General features: G+C 44.3%; 1 protein-coding gene across 1 annotated transcript in view; it reads left to right on the top strand.

Annotated features, from left to right (window-relative positions):
* Nucleotides 1–22,224, top strand: part of TMEFF2 (transmembrane protein with EGF like and two follistatin like domains 2) — a 124,022-nt gene that overhangs the window by 85,649 nt on the left and 16,149 nt on the right. Inside the window, exons 6-7 of the mRNA XM_058840345.1 lie at nucleotides 6,069–6,217; nucleotides 7,335–7,394. Coding sequence (XP_058696328.1) covers nucleotides 6,069–6,217; nucleotides 7,335–7,394 — 209 coding nt within the window. The remainder of the gene's footprint in view (nucleotides 1–6,068; nucleotides 6,218–7,334; nucleotides 7,395–22,224) is intronic.

The following is a 22,224-nucleotide window of genomic DNA, read 5'->3' on the forward strand; positions in this document are numbered from 1 at the left end:
AGTCTGTGCTGACATCCAGAAATTTGAGTTTCTGATCACCATTTTCTACTCAGAGCAGAGGAAGATAAGAAATATCTCTGGTGGAAACATCATAAATGTACAACAACTGTTTTTATTTATACACTGTTTCATGGCAAAGGAAAGGCTTTGGGCTTCTTTATGCTGAAAAATGTTGTAGGGGTTTTCAGGGGTTTTCACTGCTTTTTTTTTTTTTTTTTTTTTTTTTCCTTGGAGAAAATATGTAACATTTAAAATTATTGCAGAATGGAACTTCACCTTCCCTGTAAAGTAGTGCTCTCTGAGACATGGTGGGATCTCACACTTGACCAAATTAGCATATGCGCTCAAATATCAGAGCTCTGACTAGTAAAAATAACACTAGATTTGCATTTTCACATTTTTAGCTCTTGCCTCCCTGTCTCTTTGGTTTTATGCCTTTTTTCTTGACTGACAATTCTCTTTGTGGCAGATTTATTGCTGTTCTGCTGTTTGGACCCTGTAATCAACTAGACACTTGGCTGAAGACGTTAGTCATTTCATTAAGTACTTCTCTTTCAGATATCTCAGGCACAATTTTCTGTTGCTCTGGTTCCAAAAAGCAAATGACCCACGGCCAGCAAAGTCTGAATATGAATCTTTAATAAACAGAGGTAGTACCAACAATGCTCTCAGGTTTCCAAACAGCAGAGGGCTAATTAAAAGATGCTGAATGAGGAAGAACTGCCATTGCCATCTCACTCTGACAGAAATGTGCCTGCATCTGTTCCCAGTGAAACCACTCTTCTGGAAGTACTGTTTCATTTATCCTCCTTGCTTCCCATCAGAGCTACATAGGAAACCTTCCTCATGCTACGTGCAGATATTGCATAGTAATTTTTATAAAATCATTTTTCAGTAATGCATTGCTGGAAATAAAGACTAAATAGTTGTCTTAGGAGTAAAGATAGAGCATGGAGTGCCTTTCTTTTTGTCATTGCTGTGTCACTAATGATTACATTCTATTCATGAACTAAGGAAATAGAATTATAGGATTCTCCTACCCTTCATGGGCAAAGAACCATTCTCTCATTTCATTGAGACTCCTCCTTAAAATGCAGTTCCTCCTTCCAGGGACAGTCCTTCATAGCCATGAATCCTCTCTTCAGTAGCTTGCTCTCTTCAGGCAAAGGTACTCTCTGTGCCCAGAAAATAATACCATATGTTATTTGCAGAAGCATGGGGTGTTTGGAGATTGTGCACTCACACATGCCTGGTTTACTGACCCCATTAATTTTTGTGGAGACTGATTCACAGAAAGCCAAGTTGGCTTTTCCAGCTTGGCCAAGCAGCCTGGCGCACACATCATCATCTCTGCTGGCACATAGACCAGACTGAGGGCTGGGCAGCATTTCTTCATGATCAGGATCTGGGCTGGAAAGGAGTTCTTTGTGCTCTTCTCTCATTCCCCTGGGGAGGGAAGAAGCAGGACAAACAGGTGAAATCCCAAAATGCCCGTGGGTTCCCTTGTGCTGCTGAGCATCATCTTTGCAGTTCCTGCCTTGACAGGAGCTCCCAGAGCTCACAGACCAGAGTGCAGCAACACGCGCCCCACAAGTGAGGCACAGGGAGGTGCCTGTCAGCATCTCACCTGCCTCAGGCTAAGCTCAGCTCTGCCAGCTCTCCCCCAGGCATCCTCCTGGGCCTCTCCTGCATCTTACCTGCAGAGCTGCACCTCTGCCTGCAGACACTTTCTGGTTCATCCTGGGTGTGACATTCTCATGACAGGGTCCAGCAATATCCTTGTTGCAAGATCCACCATGGGGAGTTAGCCCAAAATCCCCTCAGGAGGTGCCCAGGCTTGCCCCTTCAACAGTCTTTTCAGTTTGTTTTGGTGTTTTCTGCTTCCATGATCACCAAAGTGACCACACAGATTGCTGGATGTTCAGCTCCTCCAGGATTATCATCATGTGAAATGAAATGGAATAAAATAAAGCGTATAAAAGAAAGGGAACTCACTGGAGACTGTCACAATGACCTGGAAGACATAAGAAAATGAGCCTTGCTTAATGATTGTTTATGGTGGCAGCCCAAATTTTAATCAATTAACATATGAGCCCTTCATTACTTGAAGATGAAAAGGTCCTGTGGAACAGCATTTCTTCCTTTCTCAGAGGAACTGCAGGGTATCTGCTGACATCTTGGAGGCTCTCCTTCCTCACAGAGGCTTTTAAAGCTGCCTTTCTGACTGCAGAAGGCATGGTGAAATCTTACACACGTATTCTGTGTATGCTCTTGGGTACAGTTTCATTCTGTGACCCCCTAGGAGACCTCACTGACCTTCCCACGGTGTCTTGAGCCCCAGGAATGCTCAGTCAGCCTTTCTATTGCCAGGCTTTCTTCAGTGCTACACTTAGGAACACAGAAAGCAAATGGATTTATTGATAGAACTATAACCAGAAGTCACAGGCAGGATGATAACATGCTCAGATGATCAAATTACTTAAAAGTGAAGGCATTCTGGGGTGCCTGAGGGAGTGGGGAGCTGCAGGCAGCCAGCCAGCCCATGGGACACACCCCTGGCAGTGGGATGGGTGCTGCCAGCCCTGTGCATGACAAGTGTTAGGGGGAGGCTCTCTTCAGGGTATGGGGCTTCTGTGTCCCACAAGAGCTGGAGGTACTCTGTGTGCCCAGAAAAATAACACCACCTGTACTCTCACCTAACATACACCCCCTGAGCCAAGCAGGGATGTCAGTTTGGTTCTTGTTTAACACAAGATAGTCCCACTCTTGCATTTTATAATGCTGCAAGAAGTGAAGGCACCTTTGCAGGTTTTCATTCAATGAAATGCATTAAGTGCTGTTCATGATGTATTTATTGCCTCACTGGTGGGTCCCACTTAAGTCTGAGGTATTGCCTGGGCACACACGTTTGGAGTACATGCCTCACCTCTTTCTCTGTAATTTGACCTTCTGGAATTTGGCAGCAGGGTCCAAATGGCAGAGTGTTGCTTCCTCCAGTTTGAAAAAATGTGTTGGAATACCATCATTTTCCCTGATAAGAGGAGCACTATAAATTAAAAAGAGTCAGCAACACAGGAGCATTAATCTTCCTGATGCAATCCTACCTTTCACACTTCCTGACATATATTTGATGTCAACTTAATTGTGCAACCCTAAAGTAGGGTTTGAGTATAAAAGTGTAAAAAGCAGTAATAAACTGTGGATGCAAGCTAGAAGTTGCTGAAAACTGTGCAGGGGGTGGATGATGCACAGATCCTTGCAGCAAGGAGGTCGGGTGACAAGTTTGGTGTTTTTTTCAGCATCCCTCTAGCTGGCCTTGAAAATCAGGCTTCACACAGGAGATCCTATAAGGCTTTGGAGCATATGGTGTCATCCTGGGGGTGTCCCTTTCTGCTCTCCCTGGCACAAGAGTGATCTGACCCCAGCACAAGCAGCGTGTGATTTCGTGGTGCTCCCATGGTGCTTCCTCTTCCTGCAGCTGCTGCTGAGGTTTGCTTGGAAAGAAAGGCTGGTGTCATGGTTGAAATTTTAGAATGGGGTACAGAAAAACCTTGGTTCTCTTCTCAGTTTTGCTGGAAGAGGTCAGGAAAGTAATTTTGGGTCTTTCTGTTTTGGAAGGTATCAGAAGATGTAAATAAATGCCCAGTGGGCTCTGAAGCGGTCTCTGAAATCAGCGGGAGATAGGTCTCTGAGATGCCAAAAATCCCACACAAAGCGGTTGCATGCATCTTTAAGCATTTAAACACCTTTAAAAATATGTCTCTAAAGTGTCTGAGCATAGGTTCCTGCATCCCCTAGGTATTTCTGAAACTGCATCCAAAGTTGCTGAGATTTCCCCTAAAGAGCACCCCTTTGTTGCAATTTTCCCGTTGGCTTAATTTTCTCTTGACTTGAAACATAATATATATTAACCTTCACTCATTTTTCTGTAGCAAAATGTAGAGAAGTGAAGCTGTTTCTTAGCTGGTTTATTACCAAAAAAAAAGGAGCATATGGCTGATTGTGTCCCATCTGAAATGCAAATGGTGGAGCTACGTGGAAAGAATTGCTATTACTTGAGCAGTAAATGTTTCCTAATGAAGTGAGTTTGACTAAGGTGGGAAGCTGGAAATGGCTGCAGGAAGAAATGATGATGGTTAATATTTCAGTGGAGCAGAACATTCTTATTCTGCTGATAAGGAGATTCTTGGGAAATGCACTGGAATTTTTTTCTTATATTCTGTATGTTTATCAGTGTGGGGAAATTGCTACACACAGAGAGCTAGACGCTTTTCTTCCAGTTATGAAATCATGTAATTTAATTTATAACCACAGCTTTTCACCACTGGCCTCTTTTTGAACTGAAGTTTTCTGTATTTCGTGAACATTTTGGGGTAGATAGACCTACCCAGGGTAAAAAAAACAAACTCTAAAAGAAGACAACTACTGGTTCCACTGTTTTCCATCACCATGGGCACATTCCTGGAAGCCAGAAGCCAAACGGGGTGATGGAGAGATCTGACCCACACACTCTAATTTCCTTCTTCCTCTTTCCACCAAAGTTTTGTGTATATCCCTCTACACCTCCAGTAGTCAAAGGTGTCCAGATGTCTGCTGCAAATGGGAGGTGGACTGACTTTTAAACACTTTCTTAAATCAAGCAGCGAGGCTGGAGGCCTGACATTTCCATTACTTAGCTTTCCAAAGGGAGAGCTGCGGAGCTGGCGCTGCGAGGCTCAGCACTACCAGTGGGCTGGAGATGGAGCATCAATCGCATTACTCTGCCTTAATGTCAGAAGGAGCCAGGAAGAGTTTAGATAGCAGCATGGGCACAATTACATGCTCAGAAGAGCTGGAGCAGCTGCCAGGTTAGACCTCTGGCTTTGTCCCCAAGCAAGATCACGTTGGGTTTGCTGAGGCTGAGCTGTCTGTTACACGGCACAGTTGGGGGACAGAAGATTAGCGTGCCTTTCCCCTGCCGATGCCCAAGGGTGTCTGACATTGCTAATGATACTGAAATAGGAGAAACCTAAAGAAAAGAGTCTGCAGCCTGCTGTCGATGGAAATAATTAGGTTTCTCCATCTTAGAAGCAATGGCAAGGCTTGCTGGGATCAGGATGTGTCCACGTTAGTGCGTTAGCTCAAATCCAGAGCAGACTTTGGAAGTGAATACCTCCCTGTGCTCTGGTTCACATCACAGGGCAGCCCAGGAGCTCACAAGCTGGGTCCTGGAGTCTCTGGAGATGGCCCTAAGCAATCTGAGGATGGGGCCACCACTGCCTGCGTTTGCCCATACTGTGCTCTTGGACATGGGAGCCTTCACCCCACACAGAGCACAACACCAGGTCAGGGGACCTTCCTGGGTGACACCTGGGTAAGGCTTTCTGCTTGGTGACTTATCCAAGTGCTTCAGAAAGTGTTTGTGTACAAAGTCTCCCCTAAAACAGCATTCTCCTGGTTTTAATAGTGAGCAGCTTCTCTGTGTCCAGGAGCTGGGGACATCCCACCAGCCCAAGGCACAGAGTGTGGTCTCATCCCTGCTCTCAGTCATGGCAGGTGGTTTTATCCCAGTAGGGTGAAGTGAGGCTTCAGTATCACATCTTCTCTTACTGTTCTTGTTAATCAGAGTGCCTCTAGGTGCTGTAATTATTTTCAGAATTAAATCATAAATTGATATAAACCCACATTTAAATGGTATTACATACAATGGACAGTACCTGAACAGAGGAGAATTTTGTGGCTCCTTTAGTTTGCAGGAGGGCTCAGCGGCTTGCTTTATTTATCTGAATATCTCTTTGGTTTACAGGAGATTACAAGTGGTAATGCTGTGGTACAGTTTTCCACGTAAAATACACTTCTTTTATCTTTCTTTTTGCTTGTTTTTATATGCTGCTTCCCTCTCCCTGCATCTCATTTCCATCGAGAAATACAAATGACCTCTTGACAGAACTTTCCACTTCCATTATGTTGATTTGCATTGTACAGTCAGAATAATATAAACACTTGTATTACTGAGATGTATTTATGATGTCTTGAAAAAAGTTTCTCATATTAGCCTCTTCTTTTTTTCTCTTTCTGTATCTTTTCAGGTGTGTGTGCAACATTGACTGTTCTCAAACCAACTTCAATCCTCTTTGTGCTTCCGATGGGAAATCTTATGATAATGCATGTCAAATCAAAGAGGCATCATGCCAGAAACAGGAGAAAATTGAAGTCATGTCTTTGGGTCGATGTCAAGGTAACTCTCATAACAAAACTCATTTCAAAGAATGTTTTCAATTTTTGTTCTGGGAGAAAAAGAAAAAAAAAGAAAAAGAACCAGGGCTGGCTTCTTATTTGGGAATTGTTCCATTTCCATTAGACTGTTGCAGTTTATACCGCACAGGCTGTGGTGAGAGGCAGAGCCCTCCGTGATGCAGACACAGCGAGGTGTGAGGGGGGCAGCACTCCTAACCCTGCCCGTGGCAGCAGCAGGGGACAGCCCAGCCCTGCACTGGCATCTGCATCAGTCACCAGTCTCCTGCCCAGAGCTCTGCCTGCCAGGCAGCACTTGGAGCAGGACAGTGGGAATGCCCCTCAGGTACATCTGCCAGCCAGGATAGATCCTCTGGTGCTTCCTTAGCTGGAGCAGCATGAGGCAGTCTTGGGAGATTCTCCAAAGAGGTGCTCCCAAGCACGGTGCTTGGGCTGGTTCTTCAGGTGACCCTTGCTGTGCCCCATTATGCCCAAGGTGCCTGGAAGGAATTTTTCCAATCGTGGCTCGAGGCTCTCTCTGTTTCTCCATAAATACAGTGCTTCTCTGTGCCTACATCCTGGGCTACTACATCACCTGAAACCCTTGAGCTGACTTTAAAAACCCTGTTTTTCTCTAAAATAAAAATGAAGAGAATTTGCCTTTCAATAGCTCCTGTAAATAAAGTGTCTAGAGAGGCTCAGACTCTCAATGGCTTTTTTCCTTAGCATCTGACCCATAAATCCTCAGTACATCTACTCACAAGGCCATAGTATACAGGTGTATTAAACATATTCCAGTTTACTCCTATCTCTTTAAGTTAACCATCCTAAGTGGCAGTTCATTTCAGGGTACCTATTAAAACTCCCCAATTACTTCAAGTAGAGCAGAAATGACAACTCCTGCTCCAGACTGATATATTTATCCCAGCTGCAATCTGTTATCACATATTGTTAGAAAAAAGCTCCTGCTGTTTTCACCTGGCAGGCCGAGGAGGGCCTTGCAGCCAGCAGAGATGATGTGTGTGCAAGTGAAGTTAGCTCTGCCTGGGCACTGGGGCTGGGGCACGGGCTGTATCGAGTCCAGGCTCCCCAGGCAACTCAACGCGTTTCTTTTCACACAGACAATACCACAACAACTACAAAATCAGAAGATGGGCATTATGCAAGGACAGATTATGCAGGTACGGTTCCTATTCTGTGAGAATCGCAATTCACAGGATCTGTGTAAGTCTCTTTTTCTCCTTCATTTGCTGAGGTGAAGTGTCCTCATCTTCTAGTACGGTTTTCCTGGTTTTGCTTTAAGAAAACACTGTCTTTCCATTACTCTAGCCATAAAACACCTGTTCTGACAGAGGAAATAAGTACTGTAAATTATTTGCCAGAATTAGCAGATTTTATTGAAAATTATAGAATCAGTCCACTAGATTATGCATATCTTTGTCATGATATACAGGTTTAAGGAAGTGAAAATCCAGCTTATAGCACTGCTGGGATACCATGAAACGCTGCCATAATGGATATCACCTGTCGGCATTTAACTATGAAGTTAATAAGGTTCTTAAAATGTGGGGGGTTTAAGTGATAAATGGGTTTAATTTATTTAGAAGCTACAGTAAAATATAAAGGCTGAATAGCCCTATATGGCACTTGAAATTAAAAACATGTAAATACTAGTGAGGTTTGGGAGACATTTTTTACACCCTTTGCCTGGGAGGATTGATTTAGAAATCGAACGTGCGTGTGTGCGCGCACGTGCATGGAAATGTTCACGGCTCACACTGAGAGTGAAAGCCTCTGGGAAGGTCTGGTGAAAATGGGTCAGGTGATGCACTCATTGCTTCAGTTTTGTGATGTTTCTGTGGTTTTGAAGTGTTTGGACAGAGCAGGTGTGGATCGCTGGGTTTGTCCAAGCTGCATGGCTTGGGTGGAAACCAGCTGCGGGTTCCACAGGTGTGAACATTTCCTGCTGGGACAGTCCCGAGGCAGTAGTTAATGCAGCTGCTCATCTCCTGTGCAGGGCCTCTGTGCCATCCCTGTGACAGGGGGTACCTTAGGAATGATTGCTCCATTCCCACTTAAAACAGTGCGTGATGATTAAAACATAGGGCTCTGAATAAATGATGCCTCGGTGAGGCAGAGCAGTGCGAGGGGCTGGGGGTTTGCTGCAGCACGAGTCACAGAGAGTAGAAGCTGCTATGGAAAGAAAATGCTGGAATGAATTTCTAAAGTATCAAGGGTGAGCCACAGTCAAGGTGTTTCCTACTGCCAAGGAGCCCTTCCATTGGTGAAGACAGGGACATGCAAAGAGAAAAAGGTCTTCAGTGTTTTTCCTCCAAACTCTTGATTACCCTCAGCTTTTTGTGGGGGGTAGTAGTCAATTTTCTTAAAAGGCTGGAGAGGCTGATGTTGTGTCCTCTAGGGACAGGAGATAAGGCCAAGTAGGCCAAAATTCTTTATTCCAAGTTAGAAACAGAGCCAAGTAATGTTCCCTTAAATCCTTTCTCTTTCTTGCTGGAGAGCTGAGGAGAGCACTGGCTTCCCCAAGCCGAGATGGAGGCCTGGAGCCCCTTTTCAGTGTGCAGCCTGTCCTGTGCTGCTGCTGACTGGTGGATTTGCTTCAGGATAGCAGGGACCCACATCAGCTAGGGAGGAGACAGCAGGCTTAAGCATGAAGCAACTGAGTTGTAACAAGAAGGGAGGAAAGGCAGGTTGGGGATTAGGGAGGCGGATGAGGTCACAGTGGTGACAAGAGAAAGGCACGTCATGGGTCATGGAGGAGGAGGAGCACAGAAGGCACCTTGAGCTCAAGTGAGCAGGAGGAAGAGAACAGCTTTTGCTTAGGAGAGGTGGTATTTCAGCCCACATTCAAGAGGACAGGTGGTGGGAAGAAAATTGGCTCCAACAAGGTGTTGTCGGGGGTTGGGAGCCAAGGAGGGACCTCAGGAGGAATCTTGACAGGGAGGAGGGCAGAGCCAAGGCACAGAGGAGCAGGTCTGTAGTGGAGATGGTCTCTGAGCACCAAGAGGTCAGAAGGAGTGTGGAAACAGATGGTCCAGTGAGAGATGACAAAGATCTGTGGAAAAGACACAGGTCACCTCCCTCCCCTACCACCATGGGGGTGATGAAGGCATCCTGAACTAACAGTGAAGCCCAGAGGGTACCCCTGGCACAGGCAGGCACCATTGTTGCATCTTAGGAAGCCCCTTCTTGGGGCTCCTGTTGTGCCTCAGGCCCCAGTGGGCTTCTCAATGTTGGTTTCCTGGGCAGATCTTCTCAGATTCTATCCATGGATTTACCCTCAGCCACAGTCTCCTGTGCCAGCTGATGTCTTTTTTGTGTGCACCTATTACTCTGGCTTAAATTCTTCATTTTTACTTACAGTAACAGCATGTAGGGTGGAAATTGCTAGTTTATGCAGGGCAAATCCACATGCCTCCAGTGTCCCCAAATGTCTGGGGCATAACCCTGTCAGGGGACCTTAGGGGAATGGGACTGCTGTATCAAAAAGCTGCAACAGCTCCAGCCTTCCAGAAATCATCAGGGAAAAGGAAGGCAGCAGTATGAAACTGAGGCTCAGTGAACATTCATGCATCAGTGTTTGCCAGACAGGAAACCCTGTGCTATCCTCATGTTCTTTCAGCTGCAGAAGCATTTGATGGTGATGGCTGTGATGAGAATGTGGTATGTGCTACTTTTTTCCCACCTTCATACCTCCTCAGGCAGGAAATGCTGCCCTAACCTTGGGAAGCTTTGTGTGAAAAAGCAACAGTTCCTCAGCCTCTGAAGTAATTTCCCCGAGCCTGTGGCTTTCCACAGAATACCTTTGTTCTCTCCCATTTAGTGGCACTAAAAATCGCCGAGACCATGAACTCCGCACGTTTTTAAAAACATTGGGTTGTATAGACAGACTTTCCCAGGAGAGAGTATGGCAGTGGGCATAATTGATGTTGTCAATTATGCTAATGCAGCCAAAGGCTGTTTGCAGGGACTGTGGTGGCTGAGCAGTGCGGGATTTTCCATAACCACCCCCACACGCCCACCGTGGGGGCCCGGGAAGGCAGCAGCTCTGCAAGCAGCCACAAGTCCCAACACCCAGCTGAGTTTTTCCATATCAAACTATTCAAACCTTCTGTTCAATCAGCGTCTTCGCTCCCTCCTGTTCTCGCCAGCCTGCTGATGCTCACCAATAATGCACAAATCTTTTGGTTTACAAAGCCAAGGGCGCTCATTCCTTTGGAGGGTAAACCTTTGCATCCCCTCGGTTTTTAAGGGCTCTTGCTTTACACAGGCAAGATCTGTGCCAGCTCTCCAAGTGCCTGATCAATATCAGAGGCACCCAAAAAGCAGTACCCCCTTTTGCAAACCTAGGAGTGAGCTGCAGGACGCCCTTCTCTGACCCTGTCCTGCCCCTCCAGGGTCACCATTCCGCCCTTGCCTGTGCCATACGTGTCAGCACGGTGTCTGTACTCCTGTGCATTTGTGCCCCTGTGCTGTTCTGGCCTTCCCTTTTTCTGAAACCCCAAGATATTTATCAGACTTGGGGAGATTTTCACTCTCCTCAACAAATGGCGGATCATTGACCTTGATCAAGTTTGTGCAGTGAAATTTCGTTTTACTGAATAAATGAATGGGCGTGATTTTTCCCCCAAATCCAATAGAAATACACTTTATCTTGCAATTTCCATGAAAGAGCATTTTGAAGCATTTGAAGTGTAATGTATGTTCTAGAATGTAGTGTCTGAGCTGAAGGTCCTGTGATGGATGTTTTCTTGATTTTCTCCATTATATGCATAACTAAGGCTATTTTGGAATTCAGAGGCCAGGCAATCAGGGAGTTCTCATCTTGTTAATCCATTTGCCTATTTATTTGTATTCTTCAATATTTATATTCTCTTCTTAAGATCTGGATATTAGCAATTATCCCCCTAATGACTTTATCCTTTCTCATTATCAAATTACAGAGGTTTTTTTCCAAGCCACTTTGAACACCATAAGGAATAAGTCAGTATGGATGTGCCGTATTTCAATGTTATATATTCATGAAAATTGTCGGCGAAGACACTGACAAATTTGATAGACCTATTCAATAATATCATCTTCCAGGCCAGACAAACCTCCCCATATGAGCATTGATTAGATCAAGTCTCAGCAGCTGAATGCCAGCAGCGTGGAGAAGCTGATGGAAGGGAGGAGGAGGCATTTTCAGCCCAAATAGTCTCCTCTGGTGAAAAATGTGGTCAGTTTGAGCTGTATTTTTGGGTTTCTGGAGGGCAGTAAACTCTCCCTTGGCAGCAGCCTCAGGTGGTGCCGTTCTGGGGAGTCCTGGGGCTCTCCTGCAGGCAGTGCCTTGGCCCATCGTGCCAGCGCTGTTGCTGTGCCCGGAACCGATAACGAGCACAAAATGCTGCATGTCTGCTCGTGGCTGCTCTGTTCCCTGCTCACCCTCCTGGCTTCCCATGGGATTTCAAACCTGCATGACAGTCTTGGATCTTTTTCCGAGCGCTTCCTGGCACCGGGGCCGTCCTGGCACTCCCGGGGGTGCTCGGGCGAGTAATCCAGCAGATGGCTGTGTTGCCCAAGCAAACTCAGAGCTCCACCAAAAAGGGCAAAATCCATCTGTGTCAACACATCATCTTCCCTTGGCTGGGCCATGGATGTGGGATGAAGGCCATGAGAGCCATCACACATTACAAGGATAAAGAAGACTCTCGGACTCTTCAGTGAGTCCCTTCAAAAGTCCAAGAGTTTTGGAGTCCAGAGTAAATACAATTCACTCACAGCCATCTCCGTTGTCTGTAACAGGCCTGGAGAGTAGCCAGGAATCAGAACAGCAGTGCTGAATTTCTGTAGTGACTACTTTTTATTTTTTTTTCCCCCCCCCCGGACTAAAATATGAACTTCAGACTAGATTCCATCTCCAGATCATAACATTTTCAAAGTAGGTTAAGTTCAGAGTCTAAACCACTTGACATTGTTCGTTTAAATTAAATTTTGTGTCTACTACTATGTCAGCCATTTGCTGAACTGCTGAAGAATAATAAAGCCCCAGAGCTTAGCTATGGGATATAAACTATGGTGCATTTTTGCTCTGCCTTTGTGAACCAGGCTTTCCTTTCTTCTTAATGGAATTAGCAAGTGAGACACAAAGCTGAACAGTGTGCAACCATCACAGCTAGAGAGAAACTATTTCTCATCTGCAGCTTTGTAAAAATGTGAGGGAAATTACATCCTTGCATATGCAGATTTGCTTGGCTTTTGATTCCTCAGAGTCAGAGGTTGTCACACTAAATAAATAGATTATATAGAAAGCCTTCCTGCTATTCCATCAAATCACTTAAAAATTGAAAAAAACTGGATTTTAGTATTTTGACAGCTGTGTGGCAGCATGAATGCTGTCTAGCTGCGGCCTCCACCTGCGCTCACACACACACACAGACACACACACTCCAACCTGTGGAATAACAAGAATGGTACAACTGATACTTTTTTTAAAAAACAGGAAGCTTTTAAATGTTGCTTGAATTGTTATTTGCATTTACAAATTGCTATTTGCATTTGTTTGCAAGGTTTTATGAAATTATACTTAAGTTTTATGCACAGTGAAAGTCCTCAAAAGGTGGTTGATGAGCTCTGCAAAACACAGGAAAAAACCCCAGTCTGGATTCTTCTGAGAGAGAATCTCTGTGTTCTGGTAGCCTGGTGGTCTCCAGCCCTTCTGCTGTGGTGCAGCTCCTCCAGAGTTGTTGATATCCAGAGGAAAATCTAAAAGGCACCGATAAATACCAGCTGTTAGGTCCATAAATCTAATGCCAGCTACTTCTGGACTCAAGTCTGAGTAGATAACAGAGTCCCAGCGACCCTCTTGGCCCCCCACACCTCTGCTTGTGCTGGGTGTTTTTGAAATGAAGACCTGCAGCTACTTCTTGTGTGATTTAACTCCAGGGCTGTAAAAGGTGGAGTGTGCAAAGTCCCACCCCAGCATTTTCCTGAGCCATGAGGAAGACTGGATGTTTTATTTCTAAACAGGAAAGGCTGAGGCAATAATGCAATTGTCTTGCCATGGGCACTGCAGCACAGGCTACCCCAAGTGCTTTTCTTATGTAGAACCCTCTAAAATTTACCTTCAGATCCTGCCTGGCTCTATCTTGCTGAAATCTACATAATTTTTTTGGAATGGGAGACAGACACACTGTCATAGGGGTCACATAATAGCTTCACAAACAAGCCCCCTGCCAGGAAGGAAGCTGCAGCACTCCAGAGCATTGTGCCATGTGATTTAAAAGCACTTACTCCTAACAGTCCCTTCCTGAGGAGCATGCAAAATAAAAACAGGCTCATGGAGATTTTAAAAACATGCAAGAGGGAGAGAGAAATATTGCTCATTTAATCTGCCAGCCTCAAGAGAATACCTCACTTTATATGGGAGTTCTCCTCTAACTTTGAATTGCATGTGCTAAATCTGGTAAAATGTGTCTTGTTTATTTTTTTATTTCTGGGGTGGGGGGAGTTGCTTTATAATGAGATAAATTGTGCATCTTCATTACTTACCATTTCCCAGAGTCATGCTCATGGAACCTGTAATTGTTAGCATTAAAACTTAAATTAGGTCTCAGGTGAACTGCTAGACATCTCTTTACCTAGACTGATGTAGCTCAAGGAGGAAGAACATTTCCATGTGTGCCTCTCAAGCTTAGCCCTTAATTCAGTCACTAATGAGTGTGAATCAAAAGTTGCAGAATTTGTTTGTGCTTTCTTCCCATAATAAACAAATTCAGTACTGTTATGAGTGAACATTATAAAGAAAGCTATCTGATTTGCATTAAAGCTTGGGAGCCTGAAAATTCAGTAAATCCAGACTAAGAATTTGATCTGTAGGAAACAAACAGGAAAAACAAGTTCCAGCTTGTAACACCACTATTGGCATGGGCAGCCTAAAAAAGTACAAAACCAGACCAGGCTGTTTTACTCTTGTCAGCATCCCCAAAGCATTTTAACTCCTGGAAAGGAATGCAGCTACAAAGCTTCCTTAAGATGTGGGGTGAGGATGGAGGTTGTAATCCAAGTATATTTTTTCATGTGGGGTTTCCATCAGAACTGTGAGAAATTTATGAAGCTTGCTCCAAACACTTCTGCTTGCCCAAGACTGTGTGCCTTACTTGTTGGTTTTCCCCTTATGCTATCATGTTAGCAGCCTTCTGTAACATTTTGTTCTCTTAAAGGTTATGGATAAAAACAGAAATTCAATGTGCAATAGAGATGAGCAGACCTGAGTTCATGTAGGCATTTCCACAGATTCTTCCATTTGTGTCCCAGTCCATAAACACATAACGTTCCGTTTGCATATGTTTGGTGTTATTTGGAGCACAGGAACCCATCTTCACAAGCAAACCTGAACCCTTCAGTACTTGCTGATCTTTTGGTCCTCTGCTCGGTATCTGTGTTCTGATCAGAAGAATGGGTAAGCTGAAAGGAAGATAAAGCTTGCAGAAAATAAACCTTCCTGCTTACACATAAAAATGTGATCCCCAAATCTCAACACAAGCTGAATTGTGCCTGATTTCTCAAGTTGTCTTTAACCAGATACCTACTTCGTAAATAGGACCTCTAATGGCAAGGGTAGGGACCCTCAAAAAATTACATTTATGGTTTGCAGTCATGCTAGTTTTTATGCTGTAGTTACAGCTACTCCCAAAATTTGTTTTTCCTAACCTTTGTTTTCAGAGGTTTATGGGAAAGAAACAACATAATCTACAGCCAGTGTTTGGCTGCCATGGATATATGGAATATGCACCATAATTCCTGGCTGCAGCCTCTACCACTGTGAAGGGATTTACAGTTATCCAAAAAGGTCTTTTTATATCTGACTGAATCACTTGGTAGCACCTAGTTAATACTGCATCTTTGTCATTTTTCAGGCCCCTCCTTTGAGACAGAGCAGCATTAAATAGCAGAGTTCTGTATGAGCTCCATCAAACAATGCGGGCCATGAAGCGGCTTCGCAGATCTGAAATTTACTGCAGACAGCCCCAGACCCACTGCACACCACAAGTCACAGGGAAGCTTAGGTTCTTCTGCCTTTGGGGTCTGGAAGGACTGTGCAGCCCAGTTCATCTGTAGGAGCAACAGTCTGACACTCGGGGTGACACAGGGTGGTGGCCCAGGTGCCTCCTGGGGGACTCTGCTGTGGTGCCTGGGTTTCACACAGTGGCAGCTCTGCTGCTCTTGAGTCTGTGACCCCCAGCACTTCATCCTCCTGCCAGGAGTGTGGTAGATACCATCTTCGGCATTTTCACACCCTGAAGACATTTCCCTCTTGACAGCATCTTCTTTCCTTTCTCAACTCCCCTGCTTCCCCTACAAGAAAAGAAAGTAAAGAAAAAAAAAAAAAGGGGGGGATCTGAGACAAGACTATCAATCTTCCTCAAGGAACAGGGTGGGAAATTAATCCTGCTTTCTGGGTTTGGGGAGGAATTTCCCTCACCCTTGGTTCCATCCTTCCTCTGGGCTCCAGGCACTTTGATCATCTCAAGAGTCATGCTTGAAGGATACTGTTCAAAATGGTGCACAGCAGCTGTTTGCCAGCCACTACACTAATCTGAGTTAGTTTATAGATATTGAGGAGTACCACAGTATATTTGTGTGCCTAGCAGCTCTATTTTAGGCCTAGTTTCTGTGAATTTGCTGTTACAAGTCACAGAGCCTTCCCAAGGATTTGAGAGTTAAAGTTATAATGAGATGCTAGAATATCCGTTTTCAGAAAACATCAACATTTAAATATTTGTGTTTGATCTAGTCTGAAATGTTAAAAAAAATTTATTTTGAAATATTCATAGAACTGAATTTCCTCAGAATTTTGTTTCATGGGATGTTTTGGCATTCTTTATGAAATGTTAGATATCAAAATACCACGAGATGAAAGCATATGACAGTTGTAATAAATAAGTTGTAACCATAAGGAAAGTTGCTACTTAGAACTGACTGAAAAATCCTTTTTTGTGGAAGGAGTATCATCATGTCAAATTGCAATACAAACACGAGATAATTTGATCATTTAGACACGTGCAGTGGTAACCTGAGCCTTTAGATAACAAAGGCTTCACCTAGATTCAGGAGGTGGAATTAGAGGAAATACAGCTGGGGAAGAAAAGAAGAACCTGGTGTATTTATTTTTAGTAGACCTTCAGAATTAGACTGGATGGAGACAAGTGACAAATTTTGCCTGGTTTAATTGACTTGGGTAAAGAAATTATTTGATATAAGTAAAGACAGTATAGATAAAGACAAATATTTTGCCACAACAGTTTCATGTGACTCCTTTCCATTGAACACACCTGGTAAAAGGTGAATTTACCTTTCCCATTGAACACACCTGGTAAAAGGTGAATTTACCTTTCCCATTGAACACATCTGGTAAAAGCCACACCCTGCACTTATTTTTCAGGCAACATAACTATTCTTTCCATATTAACATTTAGTGTATGAAACCACACGTGACAGAAACTTGTTTCTGGAGGAAAATGGAAATGGTTTAGAGAAAGTATGAATTTCAGAGGGAGAAGCAGCAGTTTGAATACAGGCTGTGCCTTCTCCCATGCTTCTGTCCATACAAACATTCCTCTGCACTCAGGATAAACCCAGGCAGTTTGAGGAGCACCTCTGTATCACCGAGCAAGCAGAAGTAATAACTCAGGTTTGAAAAGTAATATTTACCTGCCTAGAAAGGTGACTTCTTACACACTTGGGCTGTCATTTTACCATGTACCCATGAGCGTTAAGTGACTGTGAAACTCTCTGCTTGGAAATACAACAGCTGTAAACAAAATGTGCTATTAGAGTACCAGTGGCAGTGCATGTCAGGATATTATCAGCACTGAATCAAAATGCACTGCTTTGCCTAGTGCTGTTATCACAAGCCTTAGCCATTTTAGACAGCATTACATAATGGCAAAATATTTTTCAGGGGGGAAAAAAAATTAAAACTCTCCCTATGGCTTTAATCTCCCTCTTATTTTATCTGTGGTTTAAAGCTGTGTCAGGTATATATCAAAAACACCCCTTCCCTGGAGTATTTAGTGCACAATTTCATTTAATAATGGAAGTGTACTTCCATCCAGCTAGGACAGGAAAGGATTAAATAAAAAGAACTGTTCTAAAATGAAGTAACATCAGTGTAGCCTGTCTCCATTCTCTGCAAATGAAGCAGCCATGGCAAAGCTTGTTATTAGTCTATAATATCAAAACTGATAAACGATTAGTGTTTTGTCAGGCATGATAAATGCTAAACATTTTCCTCTTGCCTCAACAAGAACAGTGACTGTTTTTAGACACATCTGGCACTGCAGATTTTTTTCCATCCTGCATTTCAGTGATTTAAAAGGTCTTGGCTGGGCAGAAGGATGTCAGCTGTTTGGTTTAAAATACTGTTATAAGAGTCAATAAGATTTAAAGAGGCAGTAGGTAAAATTCCAGCCTTGCTGAAAGTAGTGGGAGAGTGGCCATTGTGTTTAATGGCTTTGAGATTTCTCTGTATGGCTTTTTTGTCCATTTTTATTCTTAGTAAATTTTCCATTTCCCAGAATTGCCCTTTCTTTTCCATTCAGCTTCTCCTGCTTTCAATATTAGCTCTAGGAGTGAGCACGGAGTTAAAATACCAAACCCTTCATTTTCACAAATGCCATCTTTACAGCTCACTTCTGTGGCACTGCTGAAAGACAATAATAACAGGTATAAAAATAGTAGATGCAGGTATTCATTTATTAAAAAAAAGAAAAAAGTGTTCTTAATAGACTTTTCTGTTTGTGCTTTTTCTGTCTGTGCTTCAAAATGAGCCTGGCTCTGTCCCTGCCTTGCAGGCTTTCAAGAACTTTGGTAAAATAGGTAAAGGAATGTAGCAGGTTTTGCTTCGGTGACATTTTATATTGTTGTTTCCATTTTCTCCTGCACTTAAAGTTTGGAATAGTAAGGATATCTCTCCAGCTCCAGGTATGGAAAGGATGCACACTGCTTGGTGTGCTCCTGTTTACCAAGTAGGAATTTCAGACATGCAGTCTGCTGAGAGCCAGCCCTCTCTGAGCAGCCACAAAAGATTTTAACAATACAACTGGGCTGATCCAAAAAAGCAAGGTTGTAGGCTGTGTGGACCCATTGCCATCACAGTTTTACAATGCAGGACTCAGGGCAAAGGGGTGAGTAAAAATAGCATCAAACAAGGCAGGAATCATCCTTCAGCAAGTGTAGCGTTTGATGTGTATGGAGGAGTGATCATGGGTTTGCAACATGCCAATAAAATGTTTCTGAGCATAACAAAACTTTTCTGAATAGCCTGAACAAAAGCAGTGAAAAGTATGGCTGAAACCATGCTTTTAGCCAACAACAGACATATCTCTGAGTAGTCACAGGCCATTCAGGGTCATGCTCTGGCAACTAAAATAACCAGGATATTCACAAGGGATTTGCCAGGCATGTGATGCAGGAAGTGTACAAAAATACCACATATAGGAGTCAAGTATTTTTATTTCAGTCTCCTATTTTCTCACACACACTTCCCCCAAATTCTGCAGCTCTTTCTTTAGTTTCCTGGATGAATCCTCTCAGGCAGCATGTTTTTACAAGCACAGATGCTACCTTGGAAAAAAAGAAAGGAGGGAAGGGAGCCAAATGGGTGTCACACTTCAGCTTGGCAGCATCTTCTTAACATGTGCCCTGAAAAAAAAAACGGGAAAAGGGAAAAAAAAAAAAGGACTGATTTTAGTAATCAAAACTGAATATAAAAGCAGTGCAAAACTAGAACTGTAAAACCTTCAGATTGTCAAAAGGACTGAAGGAAACGCCTTGTAGCCAAAATGACACCCCTGACCTACTTGTCCACACTGTCACGTACCTGTGGGTAACCTTTTCTTATCCGTGCCTTCCATCAAACCTCTGACAATTTTGCCATTCATACTTGCTTTCAGTTGTAATTTTTTGAGTTTGTTTGAAGTGTGAAACCAGAAAGTAAAGTCTCATAACACCATGCTGGCAGACCTAAATATAAGTCAGAGACCTTTTCAAACACCGCTTCTCTGTGGAAAACAATCCATTCAGACCTGGAGTTCTTATTGGAAATTAGGGGGCAGCCTGGTAATTGGATTAGGGTGTGCTTTTCTGTGCAGCAGTTTCTCCAGAGGAAGTTCCTGCTTTGTTTCATTGATTGCCTGCCTGATCTTTCTGCCAGTAAAAGCCACGGGCAGGGATGGAAGGAGAATGCAGCTCTGTGTTATGTGAGATGTGCCTGTTCTCTGAGCATGGTCAGGTGGATACAGGTTGTAAGTGCATCTCCACACAAACTTGGAAGCATGCTTTGTTAATCTACAGTTTAATTGCTTCAAAGCAATTTCTATCAGTGTAGTCCTTACAATCTGCAAGAGTGGCTAGTTGCACCAGTACTTAAATTCCTGCAGCCCACCTGTGTAGGTGCCAAAGAAGGGAAAACTTCAGGACATCTGCAGTTGGATGTGTGAACTGGAGACCTTTGGAGTCTGCATTGTTGTAGAGCTTGGAAGGGAAAGGAAGAAATCATATTTGACTTCCACATTTCCAGAGAGGGTTTGGAAATGCCAGATTAAATTTGCAGGTGTGATCCTGGGAACACACCAGGCTCAATCATACCTGGTACAGGAGTTAATGTGGCAGGAATTGCAAGGACATAACTTAGGGCATAGTAGCACTGCTCTGAGAGGACTTGCACCCCGTTTCTCCTATTTCAGCATTCCCGTCAGGGAAAAGATATGTCCTAGGTGGGCAAGATGAATCCTGTTTTTGTTCTGGATGGGCTCCCATTTTTCTGCTCAAGCCCCCTCCAAGCACACCCTCAGCTGGGAGATGGAGACATCATCAGTCATGCGACTGTCCCCCAGGGCAGCGCCAGCCAAATGATCCCGCTCCTTCCACACATCAATATTCCTGACACCCGTCTTAAAACTTAGGTCATGCATATCCATCTACTTTTCAAAAACTGTCAGAAGGATACAAATATCCCTTCACTATTTTTAGAGCCATATCAAAAGTATTTATCAGCTTTCTGGCACCTCATCCCATTTGTCATAGTTGATGCTATCTACCAGTTGGCAGTGCAGGATGAGGTGCTTTAGAAAGGCAGTGGCGGGTGGATGAAACTCCATAAGCTCAGACCACAGCGAGGGTGACTCCTGGGAGTTGGTGTGCCTGTTGTCACAGTCAGGAAGCGCCTGTCACGGTCTTCTGAGAGCAGGCAGAGCCCCAGGGCTCATGGGAGCAGCTGATCCCCACCTCAGTGTTTCCCAGCCAAGGAGATGTGGAGGGAGCAGGGAGCTCGGCCTGGCTGAGCTGTGGGAGAGGAGGACAGCTGATGTCTGGTGACCACCGTCCTCTCTCCTGCCCACCAGCCCTCCCACAGCCCCTGCTGGTGCCAAAGGACCGCTTCCCTCAGCACACACCCTGGCTGTGCATCCCAGCTCCAGCGTGCACGAGGCTCAGTCTGTGCATTATGCACAAGTCACAGCGCCCATGCAAGGTGGTACAGGAGAAGTGCTGAGAGCCGTGTCTTTCCAGGCACACGTTGCCAACGGGAAGCTCTTCCAGCTCCTCCATAGCACATACCTCAAGGCCTGGCATCAGGCAGCTCTTCAATGTGCAGGTAACGTGTTCGTCAGCCTCATGCCACAGAATCGGGCTGTTTTCATAGCACTGTTGGTTTTTAGAAGGCAATGTATTCAGGTTGAAACTTTGCCCACATACCATCTGCTTCAGCCTTATCTTCTTTGACAAGAAAGCTGAATATATAATGTCCACTTGGCTTTCCTGGTGTTACATAAGGTTGTGGTTTTGTGTTAGGTTTGCAGTTTCAGAGCTCCTCAGCGGCTCCTGCAACATGCTCCTGCTCTTGTTTTCAACTGGAAAATCAGTGACAAAAATCAATACCATCTTCATAGCTGTAATGAATGTGACCCACAGGCTTTTTTAGGATGACCACAAGCTTCCATCATATGTCCAAGGCCTATTTGCAAATATTGATTGGTATTGCAGATTATCTGTAGCCATTTCATATGAAATCTTAAGGTCTTGCAGTTTTGCTCTCTGCGCTCGGTTTGGTATCAAAGGTACAGCTATAAATCACAAGACCCACCCAGAGACACTATTGATAGCCAAGGCTGCTGAATTGTGGAAATTAGGTGTTTCAGGGGTTTTTTCAGCTGCTTGAGGAGGATGGTTCTCAGTCAGCTCCAAGTGAGGGAAAGCACTGCTTTGGAATCGAAGCAGACTCTGTTTACTTGAAGTGGGGGAAAAAAAGTGGGACCTTCTTATGCAAATGTATGGCATTTAGAAATGTCATATAGCCACATCTACATATAAATAAGCTGCTCTGGAGTGCTGCACTAGCCGGGCTGCTTTGATAGAGAAATTGCATAGTAGCGCACAAAGCAGAAACAGCAGGACGCCACTCAGTCAAGTTCCAGGAGTTTTGTTCCTTAATCATCACATAACCAAGTTAACTAATAGTGCTGTGTCACTGCCCTGCTAGGCTGGGAAGAGCTGCTGGTTAGTGGGAATGGTGTGTGTGTGTGTGTGTGCTGCTGGGGCTGTGCAGTGGGGATGCTGGTCTGTCTCCTGTACCCCAAAAGACAGCACTGGACATAGAGGTATTCCTAACAACATCCCTCCTAGACATCCTCTGCAGATCCACACCTGCTTTCTCTGAAGGAGACATAGTCTGGGTGTGTAGAGAAGCATCTTCTGCTGCTAATCCATCCACATACTCGGGAGGTATTTCCATCTCTGTTTAATCTGGTATTAAACAGTAAATTGAAACTCTCAGGCGTACTTTTTCAGAGCGGAGGACACAGAGAGGAGCCCTGTTCTGGTTGTTCCTATCCATTTTTTACCCCCTCCAGCACCAGCACTAATGAGTAGCTGGAGGAGAGGTGGATGGGAGAGAAAACAAGCCTTGGGCTCAGCTGTTGGGAGGAATTTCTCACAGAGGGTGACACCCGCTCT

The sequence above is a fragment of the Poecile atricapillus genome, chromosome 5 (genome assembly GCF_030490865.1).
Source record: "Poecile atricapillus isolate bPoeAtr1 chromosome 5, bPoeAtr1.hap1, whole genome shotgun sequence".
Lineage (NCBI taxonomy): Eukaryota > Metazoa > Chordata > Aves > Passeriformes > Paridae > Poecile > Poecile atricapillus.